General features: G+C 47.8%; 1 protein-coding gene across 3 annotated transcripts in view; it reads left to right on the forward strand.

The window, feature by feature from the left end:
- Positions 1-14,910, forward strand: part of TBXAS1 (thromboxane A synthase 1) — a 203,405-nt gene that overhangs the window by 174,272 nt on the left and 14,223 nt on the right. For 2 of the 3 annotated variants that reach the window (XM_032761921.2, XM_058427205.1), the window contains one exon: positions 13,096-13,187. In XM_032761921.2, the coding sequence (XP_032617812.1) occupies positions 13,096-13,187 (92 nt within the window). Of the gene's footprint in view, positions 1-13,092; positions 13,188-14,910 lie in introns of all 3 variants that reach the window. The other variant, XM_032761920.2, reaches the window with a different exon arrangement.

Raw genomic sequence — 14,910 nt, forward strand, 5'->3', positions numbered from 1 at the left:
CACCACACTCGGCTAATTTTTTGTATTTTTAGTAGAGACAGGGTTTCGCCATGTTGGCTAGGCTGGTCTCAAACTCCTGACCTCAAGTGATCTGCCTGCCTTGGCCTCCCAAAGTGCTGGGATTACAGGCGTGAGCCATCATGCCCAGCTGCTCTTCCCTTTTTACTGTCCTATGACTGGTCTCCCAATGCCAGCTGAGAGTGTTGGTCCGATCTCTTTTCTTCTAAGCTGGCCACACAAATGGATCTCAGTTACTCAGCAGCCATTAAAATCTGGTACCAGTCACCATTTAGGCCTCTGGACATCATCCTTGGGCAAAGGAGGTTTTTTTTTTTTTTGCTTGGGCCTAGCCCTCCCCACTTATATCCTGGACTATGAAAATGGACCGAGCGGGCAATAGGGAATTCAGGATGAGCTGGAAAAAAAAAAATCCTGCTGCAATAAATTGCATCACAGTGGAGATCTCTTTCTACCCAGAAAATTCTGAGCCCAGACAATGGCTCATTTATTTCAGACAATATTCAATACAACAGAATTCCAGGTCAATAGAAGGATTTCTGCAGGTTCTTAGAGTTGGTAGCAAAGGGATTTAACCCACAGAGAAAAGAGAGCTGTTCAATTATAGATTCCCAGGCGTGAGGGAGGCCTTATTAATAAATCCATCGGTGGTCTGCTGAAAATGCTGCCCCCTCCCTTGGGGGTATCCCACTTGACGACAGTGGGGGGCTGATGCACCCAGGGCCCTGAGCAGGGAGGACATTTGGGTAAATATTTGGGCAGAGATGGCTGCTGCTAGAATGGTGAGCAGAGCCCGGGAGCGGAGGAAACGGCCCCTTTCTCCCAGGCCCTCAGATGATACATTTTTATAAACATCCAGGCAGGCAGCCTCTGAAGACTCCTGGGCTTTACAAACACGTCTCGTATTCCATAGTCAGCTGAGACCATGCTTTGAGCATGGGCGGTAAGAGGAGCAGGAAGCAGGAGGGGCGGGGAGGGGTCTGGCACCAGCTTTCTAAATTTAACATGCAGTTGCTTTTAGGCCAGTGGATAAAAAATAAATTCCAGTGCTTAAAGCTCTTATCTTTGTTTACCATTTCCCCAAACAGCTAGTGACCTGCATTCTGACTCCTACAGCAAATCATCAACGAGATGCACACGAAGATGAGGGATGGGAAATGCAGGAGGGGCGTGGGGAGGGCAAGTTGATGGCTCTCCACCTTCCCGTCACGTTTATTTGGCCTGGCAGAGTGACCAGGATCTGCTAAGGTCACGAGACTGTCCCCCGGTGGGTGGGGGCGTGGCCATGCTGCATCAGACCAGCCCAGAGGTGGAGGGCACCTTGGGGTCCCTCGTGTTGCTCTCCTGTTGATGAGGGACCTATGAATATCCTACCGCGACCTTTTCAAGTGCTTCATAACCTCATGTGAAAAGCCCCGGAGGACCTGGCCTTGCCGATTGCATTGTGAAGTTGTAGTCCTTTGAAAATCCTGCCCCACATGGAGTCAGAATCTTTCTTTCTGGGACTGATGCCATGGGGCCTGGCTCCACCCCCACAACTGCATGGCACAGCACTGCCTTCTCCTTGGCCATGGGCTCGCCCTGCAGACGGGTGACGGTGCTCTCCTGCCTCCCTTCGGTTTGCTCTGTTCTCCCAAATTCTTTCAGTGTGCCTGGTAGAAGCAGTCTGCCAGTCTCCCCTCGCTCCCTCTCATTCATCCTCTCTCTAACTACTCATCCTGCCATCCCACTGACTTGGTTTTGGCCTTGTCCCTGCCACAGTTGACAAATATAATGGCGCGTCTTCTTCTTCTTTATTATTATCATTATTATTATTGGCAATCATAGTCCACTCTGCCTCAAACTCCTGGGCTCAAGTGATCCTTCCACCTCAGCCTCCTGAGTAGGTGGCATTACAGGTGCACACCACCACGTCTGGCATTTTTTTTTTTTTTTTTTTTTTAGAGATGGGGTTTCACTATGTTGTCCAGGCTGGTCTCGATCTCCTGGCCTCAAGCAATCCTGCCACCTCAGCCTCCCAAAGTGCTGGGATTACAGGCGTGAGCCACCGTGCCAGCCATCCTCTTCTCTTAGTCTTGAATCTCCCAGGCACTGTCCAGGAGATCTGAGATGTTGTCCAGGGTCCCTTACTTTCCAGTTGCCCTGCCACCTTCCCTTGGGAAGCATTAAGGTTTAATGCTTGGCTCTGTGCTTGTTTTTCTTACCCCTATCCCAGAGGACTCATCCCCCTCTGTGCCGACACCATCTCCCCACTTCTACGCCAAGCTGCTCACGGTCTCACCCAGGTGAGGTGGTCGGGGGGGCCTCCAGCAAAATCCTGCAAAAACTGATCTCCTTCCCCTGGAAGATGCTGCCCCACCCATGTGGTCCTCTTTCTGTCTTTCTCTCAGCCACTTAGGAATGAAACCAGGGAATCCCTTTCATCTCTCTTCATTCCCTGACCCGTTAAATCCCAAGACCCTCACCTCCCCTGGTAGAGCTTCCTTTATGACAGTGATTCTGAAATCCAGGCTGCATGTGATAATCCCTTGGGGGACTTTTAAAACAATACCAATTCCTGCACCCCAATCCAGACCAATTAAGTGGAAATGTTTTGGGATGGGCCCCAGTATCAATGGGGAACAGCCAAGATAGAGAGCCACTGCTGATACGGCTTCTCTCTTTCAGCCCCTTTTCCCATTCTGACTACTGGCCTTGTGATTGGCGCGCCTCACTTTTGCCTGGACTATTGCAAGAACCTCCTGTCTTATTGACCTATTTCCCAACTCTTTCTACCCCAACCATCCTACATGTCATTGTCAGATCACACAAAGCCATTTTCAGTATGTTATCTTGACTCATCAAAAACCTTCAGTGGCTCCCTATTACCGTAAAAATAAATCTGTGAATGAACAAATAAATGGTTTCCCAAATACAGAGTAAGTTCTATATGGCGCAGAACTGTATCTTATCCCCTCTCTTTCCCTGCCCCTCACCCCACACACTCTGCTAATCAGAGTAGATAGAGGGAACCGGGATCTGTGGGGTGAGCGAACAAAAGCATTTTCTCTGCAAATTAAATGCGGTCCACTCACTTCCCAGTGCAGAGAAAGTGGGCTAGGTGATTTAACTATCACTTACTTAGGGGCTCATTTCTTTCCACATCATATACAATCAGCTGTGAATTTTCCATACTAACGGAAAAAACAGAATCCTAAATATTACCAAACAGCAGATAATTCAAAGACTCGAATCTAGTTGATGTTGGAATGTGTTTTTGCTTATGAGTGCTGAGTGCTTGTGTCTGATAATTGGGGCAATTTTTAAAAATTAGGTAATTAGATGTGTTTTATTTGTTCCTATTTCCCCCTCCCGCCGCTACACACACACACTATATGAATAAATAACTCAGCTCCCAAAACAATGCCCTATTTCTTTCTCTCAGTCTTTTCCTGGAATAGAGATAGTGGTTACATTTCAGAATATTAGCAAGGGAGGGAGAAGAAATTGGGGAGAAGCCTGCAGTTAGAGTAAATAGAAGAAACTAGGATGTCAACAGGCTGCTTTTCAACTGATTCACTGTTCAAATTTTAGGCAGTGTGAACAACCTATCTGTCAAACTGTTTGTAATATCTACTAAAGCTGAACATACACATCCCTCATGACCCGGCAGTCCCACTCCCAGATGTACACCCAACAGAAACCTGTACTCTGTTCACCAAAAGCCATAAACGACAATGTTCATAAGGCTTTATTCATAATGGCCCCCAACCTGGGAACAACTCAAATGTCCATTGACAAGGAAAAGGATGTATAAATCTGGGCAGCTCACCCAATGGAGCACCAAATCATGAGGATGAACACACCACAACACACAACATGGGTGACTGTCACAGACATGAAACTGAGCAAAAGAAGGCAGACCAAAAAGCCTGCATGGAAATATTTCATTTATAGGAAGTTCAAGACAGAGAGGCAAAAGTAATCTCTCGTGTTAGAAGTCAAGACAGTGGTTACTCTTGAGGAGCATGTGACCGGGAGAGGCCACAGGCATGCTTCCAAGTGCTGGAAGGTTCTGTCTTGGTCTAGGTGCTGGTTACACAGGAATGCTTATGGTGTGAAAATTCATTGAGCTCTACGTTTGTGTTTGTGTCATATTTTTCCATATGCGTGTTATTCTTCCATAAAATGTACAAGAGGAAAGGAAGAGAGGGAAGGCTGGAGGGAGGGAAGGTAAGACCAGGTAGGCCCAGGTAATGGAAAAGGCTTGGAATTTGAAGACCTGGATTCAGTTCCAACTCTACCATTAACTGGCCATGCGACCTGGGACAAGTCACTTCACCTCTCCAAATCTCTGGGTTTTTTTCATCTATAAAATAGGCAATAAATCTGCTCTACCTACCTCACAGTGTGGTTGTGAGGACCAAATGGTATAACGGATGTAAAAATCCATTGGTGAGCAATAAAGTGCTTCAGAAGGCAAAACACTATTATTATTCTAGATCTCTGCAGACAGTAATTTCTGCAGCGGGTCAGCACTGTCAGTGAAGCTCGGCCCAGAGCCATCATGGAGAGGACTGACGCCCCGTGGGCTGTGTGTTTGTGTGCGCACGCAGCCTGGTTTATGTTTTTTCATTACATCTCTGCACCTAATCCCTTAATGGCCTGGGCCTCAGAGTATAAAAACACCTGGAATAATCCCTGTGTTTTTATTGAGATGGGTTCTGTCTCCTTCTAATGCAGATATAAATAGATGCCATGTACACTCTCCTAATTACTTTTTCTCGAGTATGGATGAATTTCAACATCTAAATCTGCCAAATTATTGAAACTAGCACGGAGGACTTTCTGGTCATTGGCCAGGGAAGCCAGCAATGTGGATGGAAAGATTTATCACCCCCTCTCGTGACCAAACCTCCATCGTATCTTCCTGCAAGCCTTGAAACTGCTCACTGGACCCACTCAGACAACAGAGCTATGGGATCTAGAAGGTGAAATGTCAGAGCTCAGAGAACCTCACCACCCTCCCAACCTTGCCATAAGAACTCAGGGCTGGCCGGGTGCCATGGCTTATGCCTATAATCCCAGCACTTTGGGAGGCTGAGGTGGGTGAATCACCTGAGGTCAGGAGTTCAAGACCAGCCTGGCCAACATGGTAAAACCCTGTCTCCATAAAAATACAAAAATTAGGTGGGCGTGGTAGTGGGTGCCTGTAATTCCAGCTACTTGGGAGGCTGAGGCATGAGACTTGCTTGAACCCAGGAGGTGGAGGTTGCAGTGAGCCAAGATCGCGTCACTGCACTCCAGCCTGGAGGACACAGCAAGACTCGGTCTCAAAAAAAAAAAAAAAAAAAAAATTAGAACTCAGGGCTCCTCTTGGAAACCAGTTGCAAGGGTGAGGGGCTTTGCCTCTGGTTTATGGTCAGAAGGGTAAAGCGAAGGTCACCCCATTTTCCACGGCTTGGTTTCACAGTATAGTCCCACGGTCCCTGGAGAATCAGAGCGAATGGAAATCTTTATTCTTCATATGGCTGTATTGCCCCAAGCTGTCCTTGTGCTTAAGGGATTTCCAGCTTCCGCTTCTAGAGGGCAAGGGCCAGCATCACTTGGCCCACTTCTTAGTATAAGACCAAGTCTAGTGACGGCTGGGTAGGTATAACTACTACAGATGCTGCTCTTCCTACTGCTCTGAAGAACACAACTGAAGCCATCTCTGCTTCTATTTCCTTTAACAAAATAGAAAAATGATAATTTTTCTATTAGGTCCGCGAATCTCCAGGAAAAATCTTTGTGAAAGCAATGACATTTTTATTTTCTTTTTTTCATTTATACTCCAGATGACACCTGCACACACACCCAGCGTGTGGCGTATGTGTAGGTGTGTGACTGTGTGTGTGTCTAGCTTTCAGAGAAAATGATACACAAAATGATAAATATAGAAAAGAGATTAATAGGAGAGGGCAGTAATGTTATTTCCCACAGAAAAGGATTTATCAATAGATTTCCCACAGAGTTAGTTCCCTAAACCATCAGGTTAATCTATTGTATTTAAATGTATTTAAATATTGGGCCAGACACAGTGGCTCACGTCTGTGCTCCCAGTACTTTAGGAGGCTGAGACTGGAGGATCACTGGAGTCCAGGAGTTCAAGACAAGCCTGGGCAACATAGTGAGATGTCCCCGCATCTCTACAAACAAACAAAAAACAATTAGACAGGCATGGTGGCTTGCACCCGTAGTCCCAGTTACTCTGGAGGCTGAGGCAGGAGGATCGCTTGAGCCCAGGAGTTCAAGGCTGCAGTGAGCTATGACAGCACCACTGCACTGTAGCCTGGGCCACAGAGCAAGAAAATAAACAAACACATATTGGTTTCCAGATCCTAAACTATATGATGGAAAGACTAAGAGACCAAGAATCTTAGAAATAAAATTAGAAGTTACTGCCCATTGAAAATCAAATATATATGAAAAAGTCTCCCCCCAAATGAAGAAACTCTGGTTTGAGAATGTAAACCACTAGGTAAAATTCTATTTATTTTCTTTATTTCCATGTTTCCCAATATTTAATTTTCAATCTCCTAAGAGCAGTTATTTTATAAAATTAAGTCCCAGCTGAAATGAATTTGATAGGATTTTAGAATTTCTTTCTCCCTTAATACATCCTATTAGCCTAGTTCAATAGAGAGAGCAGAGCGCCTAATGTTGAAATAAGCTTTCTCGCCACTGAATGTGTTCAAACAGAAATATCACCTGCTTATGAGGTACTTTCCAGTGGCCAAAGACTTTCACCTTCATCTTCTTGTTCACCCTACTCTGCAAGATGGGTGGGACAGCATTACAGACGAGGGGACCTGTCGATACTGTCCTGACAACTGGCCCAAGGCCATGGCTACTAGTTACAGACCCAGAACAGAACCCTGCCCTTTGCCTCCCTTGTGGGACCCAAGGCCAGGCCAAGGTCAGGGGGAGGGGCTGCATGGGGGCTTCTTCGTTGGGTGTGGACAGCACAGGTTGATTTTGAGATTTCCCCCCAACTCTAATTCTCAGTAATTTGGCCTTTGAAACAGGAGGCAGAGAGAACCCTGGGGGATGGCTTTTCATGTTATCTTTTGGAAACATAGAAGCTTCAGGTGCTTCCTGGCTTTAAATAAAAGAATATTCTGCTCAGTCCCCCACATTTTCATGACACTCCAGGCCCAGCAGATCCACTGCACCCTCATTAGCTGTTGGTAACGTTGGTGCCTGGAGCTGCTGACAGAGGACTGGGTGTGCCAAGGGCCTGTCTCCCAGGCTGTAGTGCAGTGGCGCTATCTTGGCTCACTGCAACCTCTACCTCTCAGGCTTGAGCAATTTTCCTGCCTCAGCCTCCCAAGTAGCTGGGATTACAGGTGCCCACCACCGCACCTGGCTATTTTTCTATTTTGAGTAGAGATAGGATTTCACCATGTTGCCCAGGCTGGTCTCGAGCTCCTGGCCTCAAGTGACACCCCTGCCTCGGCCTCCCAAAGTGCTGAGATTACAGGCGTGAGCCACCGTGCCTGGCCGATAAGAACTCTTTTCTAAACATGACCACAATACCATTATCAACTAAAACCAAAATAAATGTTCATTCCTTGAGAGCATCAAATATCCTGTTGGATTCACAGTTCCCTGATTGATTCATATTTGTTTTAGATTGTTTGCAGCAGCCTCTGAACAAGCCCATCCACTTTTCACTAGCTTATTCTCACTCATTCTAAAAATCTCAGCCTGGACATTGTCGCTTCCTCCTCGCAGAGTCCCTGATCCCAAATGTGGGCGATGTGTGTCCCTCATCTGTTCTCCCATCTCACCCTTATCCACTTGTTTGCATCCTGATAGACTGGAAGCTCCAAGAGGCTGGGACATGTCCATGCATTTTAAAGTTACGTCTCCTGGGCCTAGCACAGTGCCTGGTGAATCATGCTCGCCGATTCCATATGTATTCCCTGAGTATGTAAATGAAGGATCTCCTAAACAGAACTGGTTTTGCACTCCTCATAAGCACATTCGATAACACTTTACACATCCATGTCATGATTTGTTTAGGAATTGGTTTCCTCAATGGGCAGAGCTTTCTCGGACCCCCAGCACCTGGTCCTGCACCTGACCCATCCAAGGTGCCCATTGAGGGACTGCTGAATGAAAGAAGACACTTAGAATAAGTTCTATGTTGAGACTTTGGGTTCACAGGCCTTCCTCTCTGGGCCACATTTTTCTCCTCTCTGTCAATGAAGGATGGCTGCGAGGATTTCCAAGGTCCTTTCCCGGGTCGGGGAGTCCTCATTTAGCGTGCGCTTGCTGCCCTCTGCTGGCAGAATTTGCTCAGGACCGCTCTGCCCCTGCTGTTCCTGAATGCTGCAGACAAAGCCAGCAATTGCTGGGTGGACCAGCCAGTGAGTGGGATAGGGACTTGAGTTTTGTCGTCTCCCTGGTTCGACTAAGACATGGAGGTATGTGCGTCCCTCCGCCTCATCGTTCGCTCCTCAGGTGTGGAGAAGCGCTAGGGTAGGTCTCAGACAGACAGACAGAAAGACCTATGCCCCTGAGTGTACATTAGGACAGCCAGGGGGCTATAAAGGGAGAGCTGGTGCCCAGGCCCCACCTCAGACCAACACTGGGGAGTAGGGCCCAAGCATCCATCTATGTTAAAGCATATAAAAATCTGGCTGGGGCGTGGTGGCGGGCACCTGTAGTCCCAGCTACTCGGAGAGGCTGAGGCAGGAGAATGGCGTGAACCCGGGAGACGGAGCTTGCAGTGAGCCGAGATTGCGCCACTGCACTCCAGCCTGGGCGACAGAGCGAGACTCCGCCCCAAAAAAAAAAAAAAAAAAATCTGGCTGTTTCTGGCCGGGCGTGGTGGCTCACGCCTGTAATCCCAGCACTGTGGGAGGCAGAGGCAGAGACAGGCGGATTGCCTGAGGTCAGGAGTTCGAGACCAGCCTGACCAACATGGTGAAACCTCATCTCTACTAAAAATACAAAAATTAGCCGGGCGTGGCGGTGAGCGTCTGTAGTCCCAGCTACTCAGGAGGCTGAGGCAGGAGAATTGCTTGAACCCAGGAGGAGGAGGTTGCAGTGAGCCAAGACCGGGCCATTGCACTCCAGCCTGGGCAATAAGAGCAAAACTCTGTTTCAAAAAAAAAAAAAAAAAAGCTGGCTGTTTCTAACATGCAGCCACACGGAGAACTGCTGAACCAAGACGATCTTTACATACGTATCTTTTTGTTTGTTTGAGACGGAGTTTTGCTCTTGTTGCCTAGGCTGTGATCTCAGCTCACTGCAACCTCCACCTCCTGGTTCAAGTGATTCTCCTGTCTCAGCCTCCAGGGTGGCTGGGATTATAGGCACCCACCACCATGACCAGCTAATTTTTTGTACTTTTAGTAGAGACAGGGTTTCATCATGTTGGCCAGGCTTGTCTTGAACTCCTCACCTCAGGTGATCCACCCACCTCGGCCTCCCAAAGTGCTGGGATTACAGGCGTGAGCCACCGTACCTGGCCTACATGGGTATCTTGATCTAAAAGCCTAGAAGCAGTAAAAACAAAAAAAACAAAACAAAACAAAAAAGCCCATCTAGGGAAAGAGTAAATAAAGACTTTGATTTTCTGATACAAAATTTGCTTAGCCTGTCTTTAAAAATTTTATTTCTTTGACAAACCGTGACAACTTACAAGCCATACAGTTTTCTTCAGGGAACCAACACCATTTACCCATTAGGGATGCTGCTCCCAGATCCAGTTTTTCTTTTTGAGATGTAGTTCCCTATGTTTGTGTACCGCACCTCTGTTTCTTGTTTGATACATGCATATTCCTGCATTTAAGATTCGTTTGGTTGCAGACAATGGAATTCAGAATGTTGCTAACTTCAGCCGCAAGTTGGAAGGTACCAAGATGCCACCCACAGGGCTACCTGCCAGGAGCAGATGGCAAACAGGAACTAGAACTCTATGGGGCACAAAGAAATGGTCTCTCCGTCCTTTGCTTCTGCTTTGTTGTATACATCTGATTCATTTCTTCTTTCTTGAGGCCAACTGCTGTTTTCTGCTCGTTAATCCACAAGGCCGAATGTGGCCAACAATGGGTCTCCACTTCCCTGTGTTCAATCGCCGCCTGCTGGAGAAAAACTTTTTTCTTTGTCCCAGATCCAAATTTCCAGACTGGTCCCTTTGGGCCAGTCAATCTTGGCCTGCAGGATCTGTGAGGCCCAGTGAGAAATAAAAGTGTGGTAGCCTTTATTCCCAAAGCGGGGGGAGGTGTCCATCGTGGTACTCAGCGAGCTTCTTCGGTTCTTCTGTAGTCTCTTTTTCGACTTGTCATGGTGCTTTTTATTTTCTATTTACTGTTGTTCTAAGTAAAGAAAGCTCAATGTTAAATTATTAGCAAGCATTTTACCATTCATCTTTATATCAAACAATGCCAGTTTTAAATGTAAATTTCAGAGCGTTTAACTCATGCAGAACCACTGAAATTACACAATTGGTGTTTGTGACTTGTTGGCCAGAAGAGACAAACACAAACCAAACTCATAAAGATTGGAAACAGGAAGACAGGGTGCCTCCAGGTTCGCCCAAGGGGGATGCTCTTTCAGGCCTGGACATACTGGATGAGCTGGGGGAGTCCAGACCCTTCCAGGCATCCAAGGGCCCTGTCAGCCACCAGACACAGGCACTGAGACCCAGCCAGGGAGGCAGGGTCTAGGGAAATTGGTCCAGCTGTCTCCCCTTTCCACAGCCTTCCCCAGCTAGCCACAGCAGACTAACCTCCAAGGATCTCTAAACCTCTGTGCTATGACACACTCAGTACCTGGGCTAGGGGTGGGCAGAGGTTTGCCCCCATCAAGACACAGCCTCTGGCTGGCCCCACCACATACACTGTGTGCTGCCAGCCTAGGGCAGGGACGGCCACCACCATGCCCACCCGAGATGCTGCAGGGTGCATGCACCCTATCCTGGCCCTCTCTGTGCCTGTACCCAGGACCCTGTGAAGTGTGGACAGCAACAGTGGCCATAGGTCAGGGCAGAAAGGGGGAAGCCAGGTGGAGAGCACAGGCAGCTGAGAGCTGGTCGTGGGAGGCAGCCACAGGTGGAGCCATGCATAAGCCAGGCTTCCAAAGCACAGATTCAAAGATAAAGTTATGTCCGGGTGCAGTGACTCACGCCTGTAACTCCAGCACTTTGGAAGGCCAACGCAGGCGGATCACTTGAGGTCAGAAGTTTGAGGCCAACCTGACCAACACGGTAAAACCCCATCTCTATTAAAAATATAACAGTTAGCCAGGCATGGTGGCAGATGCCTATAATCCCAGCTAGTTGAGAGGCTGAAGCAGGAGAATCACTTGAACCTGGGAGGCGGAGGATGCAGTGAGCCGAGATTACACCACTGCACTCCAGCTTGGGCGACAGAAAAAGACTCTGTCTCAAAAAAAAAAAAAAAGATAAAGTTATGAAGACTCTCAAGACAGCAGCCACAGAGCATTAACCCCCGCACAGAGCCCTTTTCATTGGTCATTTGCTCAGCCAGCTGCCCCAGTGGCCTGTTATGGGAGTGGCAAGTGTGGGGTTGAGTGATAACCTTCTAAAGTTAGAAACTTTCCCAGAAATGCAGGTGGGAGAGCTTTGGGAAAACCATCCAAACCTTGTCATTTTTTATGACAAAGTAGGAATGCCACCCTGGCCCTCTAAATTCATAAACAGTCACAGACATGGGATTAAACTACATATAATTTCTGCAACCTGCCTATGGACATCATTAAACAGCTGCATTATATTGAATGGCTATGTCATCACAGATTAGCTACGATACTGGCTATGGACTTCAAGACTCCACGTGTCCCGGCCCCTGCCCTTCCACCCCTCTGACCCGACATGCGGTTCTAACAGGTTCCCGGGTGTTGCTGCTGCTGCTGACCCTTGCCCATCCCGGGAGCTCACTTTGAGAGCTGGCTGAGATCCCAGGCAGGGCAGCCGGTGGCTGCTACAGGGCTGTGAAGGGCTCCCCCTGCAGATGGAGGAACTAGGCCTCCCAGCGCCTGTCCCTGGAACATTGGCGGCTTCAGAATGGACTTGCCCTGGAGGCCAGCCTCCTGCTGCTCTGGGAAAAAGAGGGAACAGAAGAAAGCAATCCGCCACCTTGGGGACTCCTCCTGGATTAGCATTATCTAGGTGAAGAAAGTGAGACCATCACCTACTAACCAGATAACTCATTCCACCTCTGTGGGGAAACTGGCAGAGCAGCAAATAAGCTTCCTTAATCCCGGTGCGCCCACACCCTGCTCAAGACCTCATGGGCACGTGTTCATTTTCAGGCCAAAGATGGGGAGCCAGGGAGTGACAGACTGTCACCCCAGGAGAGTCACCCAGGGGGTGTTAGGATCCCCACATTTGCATCCCCTGAAATCTAATCAATATTTTCCAACTGTTCCTAATCCGACCTGTGCAAATGGAATCTCATTTGAACTTGCATTTTTCTTCGTAGTGACTCATATTGCCTCTGTGTTTTGCCTCTTCATAGCCTTTGACCATTTTTCTAGCTAGTTTTCTTTTCCTACTGATTGATAATAGCTCTTTGGTTTTTGTTACTGTTAATCCTTTATAGATGTTGCAAACTTTTTTATTTGCTATTTCACTATTTGCCTTTTGACTTCGTAATGTGCCATGATTACCCATGTGACAGGCTCTTTGAGCCTCAGTTTTCTCATCTAAGAGATGGGGAAACAGTCGCCACACTGGCTTAGTGGAGGATCAAATGAGGGAACGTCTATGCTGCACTTGGTCGGCCACATCGTCAGCTCCCAATAAATGCTGGCAGCTGTGGTTGCCGCTGCAGTTTTATAACCAAACTCCTCTGTATTACAAAAACCCCTGAGCCCCAGGCTACCACCGTGAAATATAAGCACAATAGAACATACTGAGCGCCAATCAGATGCAATTTGGGTCATACTGACTTTCCATTTTGTGGAGTTTCTGTTTAAATATTTGCCAAAGTTGGAAACGAGATTGAAATTTAAGGAAACGACAAAATGCCGTGAGATTTGGGCTAACTCGAACTTCTCTCTTTGTCACGACCCCTCCAGCAGATGGCCCCTGAGTTCTGCAGCCTCGAGGAAGGCCTGCCCTATCTGGACATGGTGATTGCAGAGACGCTGAGGATGTACCCACCAGCTTTCAGGTGTGTGGCAGCCCCCTCTCCTGCCCCAGTCTCCACCCCCTACCCCTACCCTCTGCCCCACCCTGCAGGTCAGGGCCCTCCTCCATCAGTTGCCACATGTGTTTCTGGAGGGCAGCGCCTGAGTCCTGGGTTCCTTTGTATCCCCCAGGGCACCTCAGATATCTGGCCAGCTTTCCTATAGGTTAACAAGCTTCTCAAAGCTTCACTGGCCTTTTCTTAACACCGCCTTCCTCCCCAGCCCAAGCTGGCCCTTTGGTCTCCTAGCCTGTGCTGGCTTTTGCCATTTCTCCTGCCTGTTCATTCATTAATTAATTCATTCAGCAATTGTTTATTGAGCACCTTCTCTGTGCCAAGCATTGGGAAATCAGCTGTATATAAAACAGATAAAAGTCCCTGACCGATCTTGGAGCTGGCATTCAGACAGTAGGGGACTGTCTGAGTCCTGGGAGCTCTTTCCTGCCATCCAACACCCCCAGCTGTCCCATCCTGGAGCTCCAACACGACTCACCCTCCAAAACATCTCACCACCCCTCAAGACGTCTGTGTTGGGCTTGCCTCACCTGGTCCTCCCTGCCCTTCCTCCTCAGCACTTTGAGCTGTAACTATACTTCATGTTATATTCTTGGATGCATGCCTGCCACTCCATGACATTTCACTAATGTACACACCAACCAGCCGGTCACACCAACCTGTGGGTATCTTGAGAGCAAAACCAACTATTGTACTTCGTTCAAACTCTCCCAAACAAGGCACTCCATGGAGAAGGGCATCTTAATTCATGTCCCCAGACCCTTACAGAGAGTGAAATAACAGCCAGATTTCAGGCTCTAGAAACAGAAGCAGCACAAAGCATTAACCGCATGTGATAAATTCCACTCAACACTTTTATGAATTAATAGATCACATAAACCATATGGAAATACCTTTCGCCATTTTTAAAGAGAATATGTGGATGATTTGAGGGTATCTCAAAATGATATTTCAACACAGAAGTATTACAAAGAATGCAATTGTAGATATTGTCCAAATGTTCAAGTCCGGAAGGAAATACAGAAAATTCCGGTGGCGTGATTAGAACTGCCTTGTCTTCAAGCAGGCAGGGTTTTGGGTCTCAGTGCGGAAGCAGGCCAGTCACTCAGGGGCTCTGTGCCCCCTCTCCCCATGCCAGCATTAAGACTTGTATGCAGCCCTTCCCTGATCTCTTTTGGAACCTCTTGCAAACTGTCATCCAATTCTTTCTTTTATTCTTTGTTTTTTAAGATGGAGTCTTGCTCTGTCGCCCAGGCTGGAGTGCAATAGTGTGATCTTGGCTCACTGCAACTTCCGCCTCCTGGGTTCAAGAGATCCTCCTGTCTCAGCCTCCCAAGTAACTGGGATTACAGGTGCCCGCCACTATGCCCGGATAATTTTTTGTATTTTTAGTAGAGATGGGGTTTCACCATGTTGGCCAGGCTGGTCTCAAACTCCTGACCTCAGGTGATCTGCCTGCCTTGGCCTCTCAAAGTGCTGGGATTACAGGTGTGAGCCACCACTCCCAGCCTTATTTTTTTCATAATTGATATCCAGCTTTCTTCCAAGGGGATTGTGGGCAGCTGGTGTACATGTTAAAATGAAGTTCAAGATAAAGCATTCAGGGATCAAATAGAACAAAGGCCATTTAAAGGAAAGAAGGCCTTACAGGGCCCCAGAGTTGGCTGATAGCTGGGGTCCAGCTGTGGCTTGG

The sequence above is a fragment of the Hylobates moloch genome, unplaced genomic scaffold (assembly GCF_009828535.3).
Source record: "Hylobates moloch isolate HMO894 unplaced genomic scaffold, HMol_V3 SCAFFOLD_1, whole genome shotgun sequence".
Lineage (NCBI taxonomy): Eukaryota > Metazoa > Chordata > Mammalia > Primates > Hylobatidae > Hylobates > Hylobates moloch.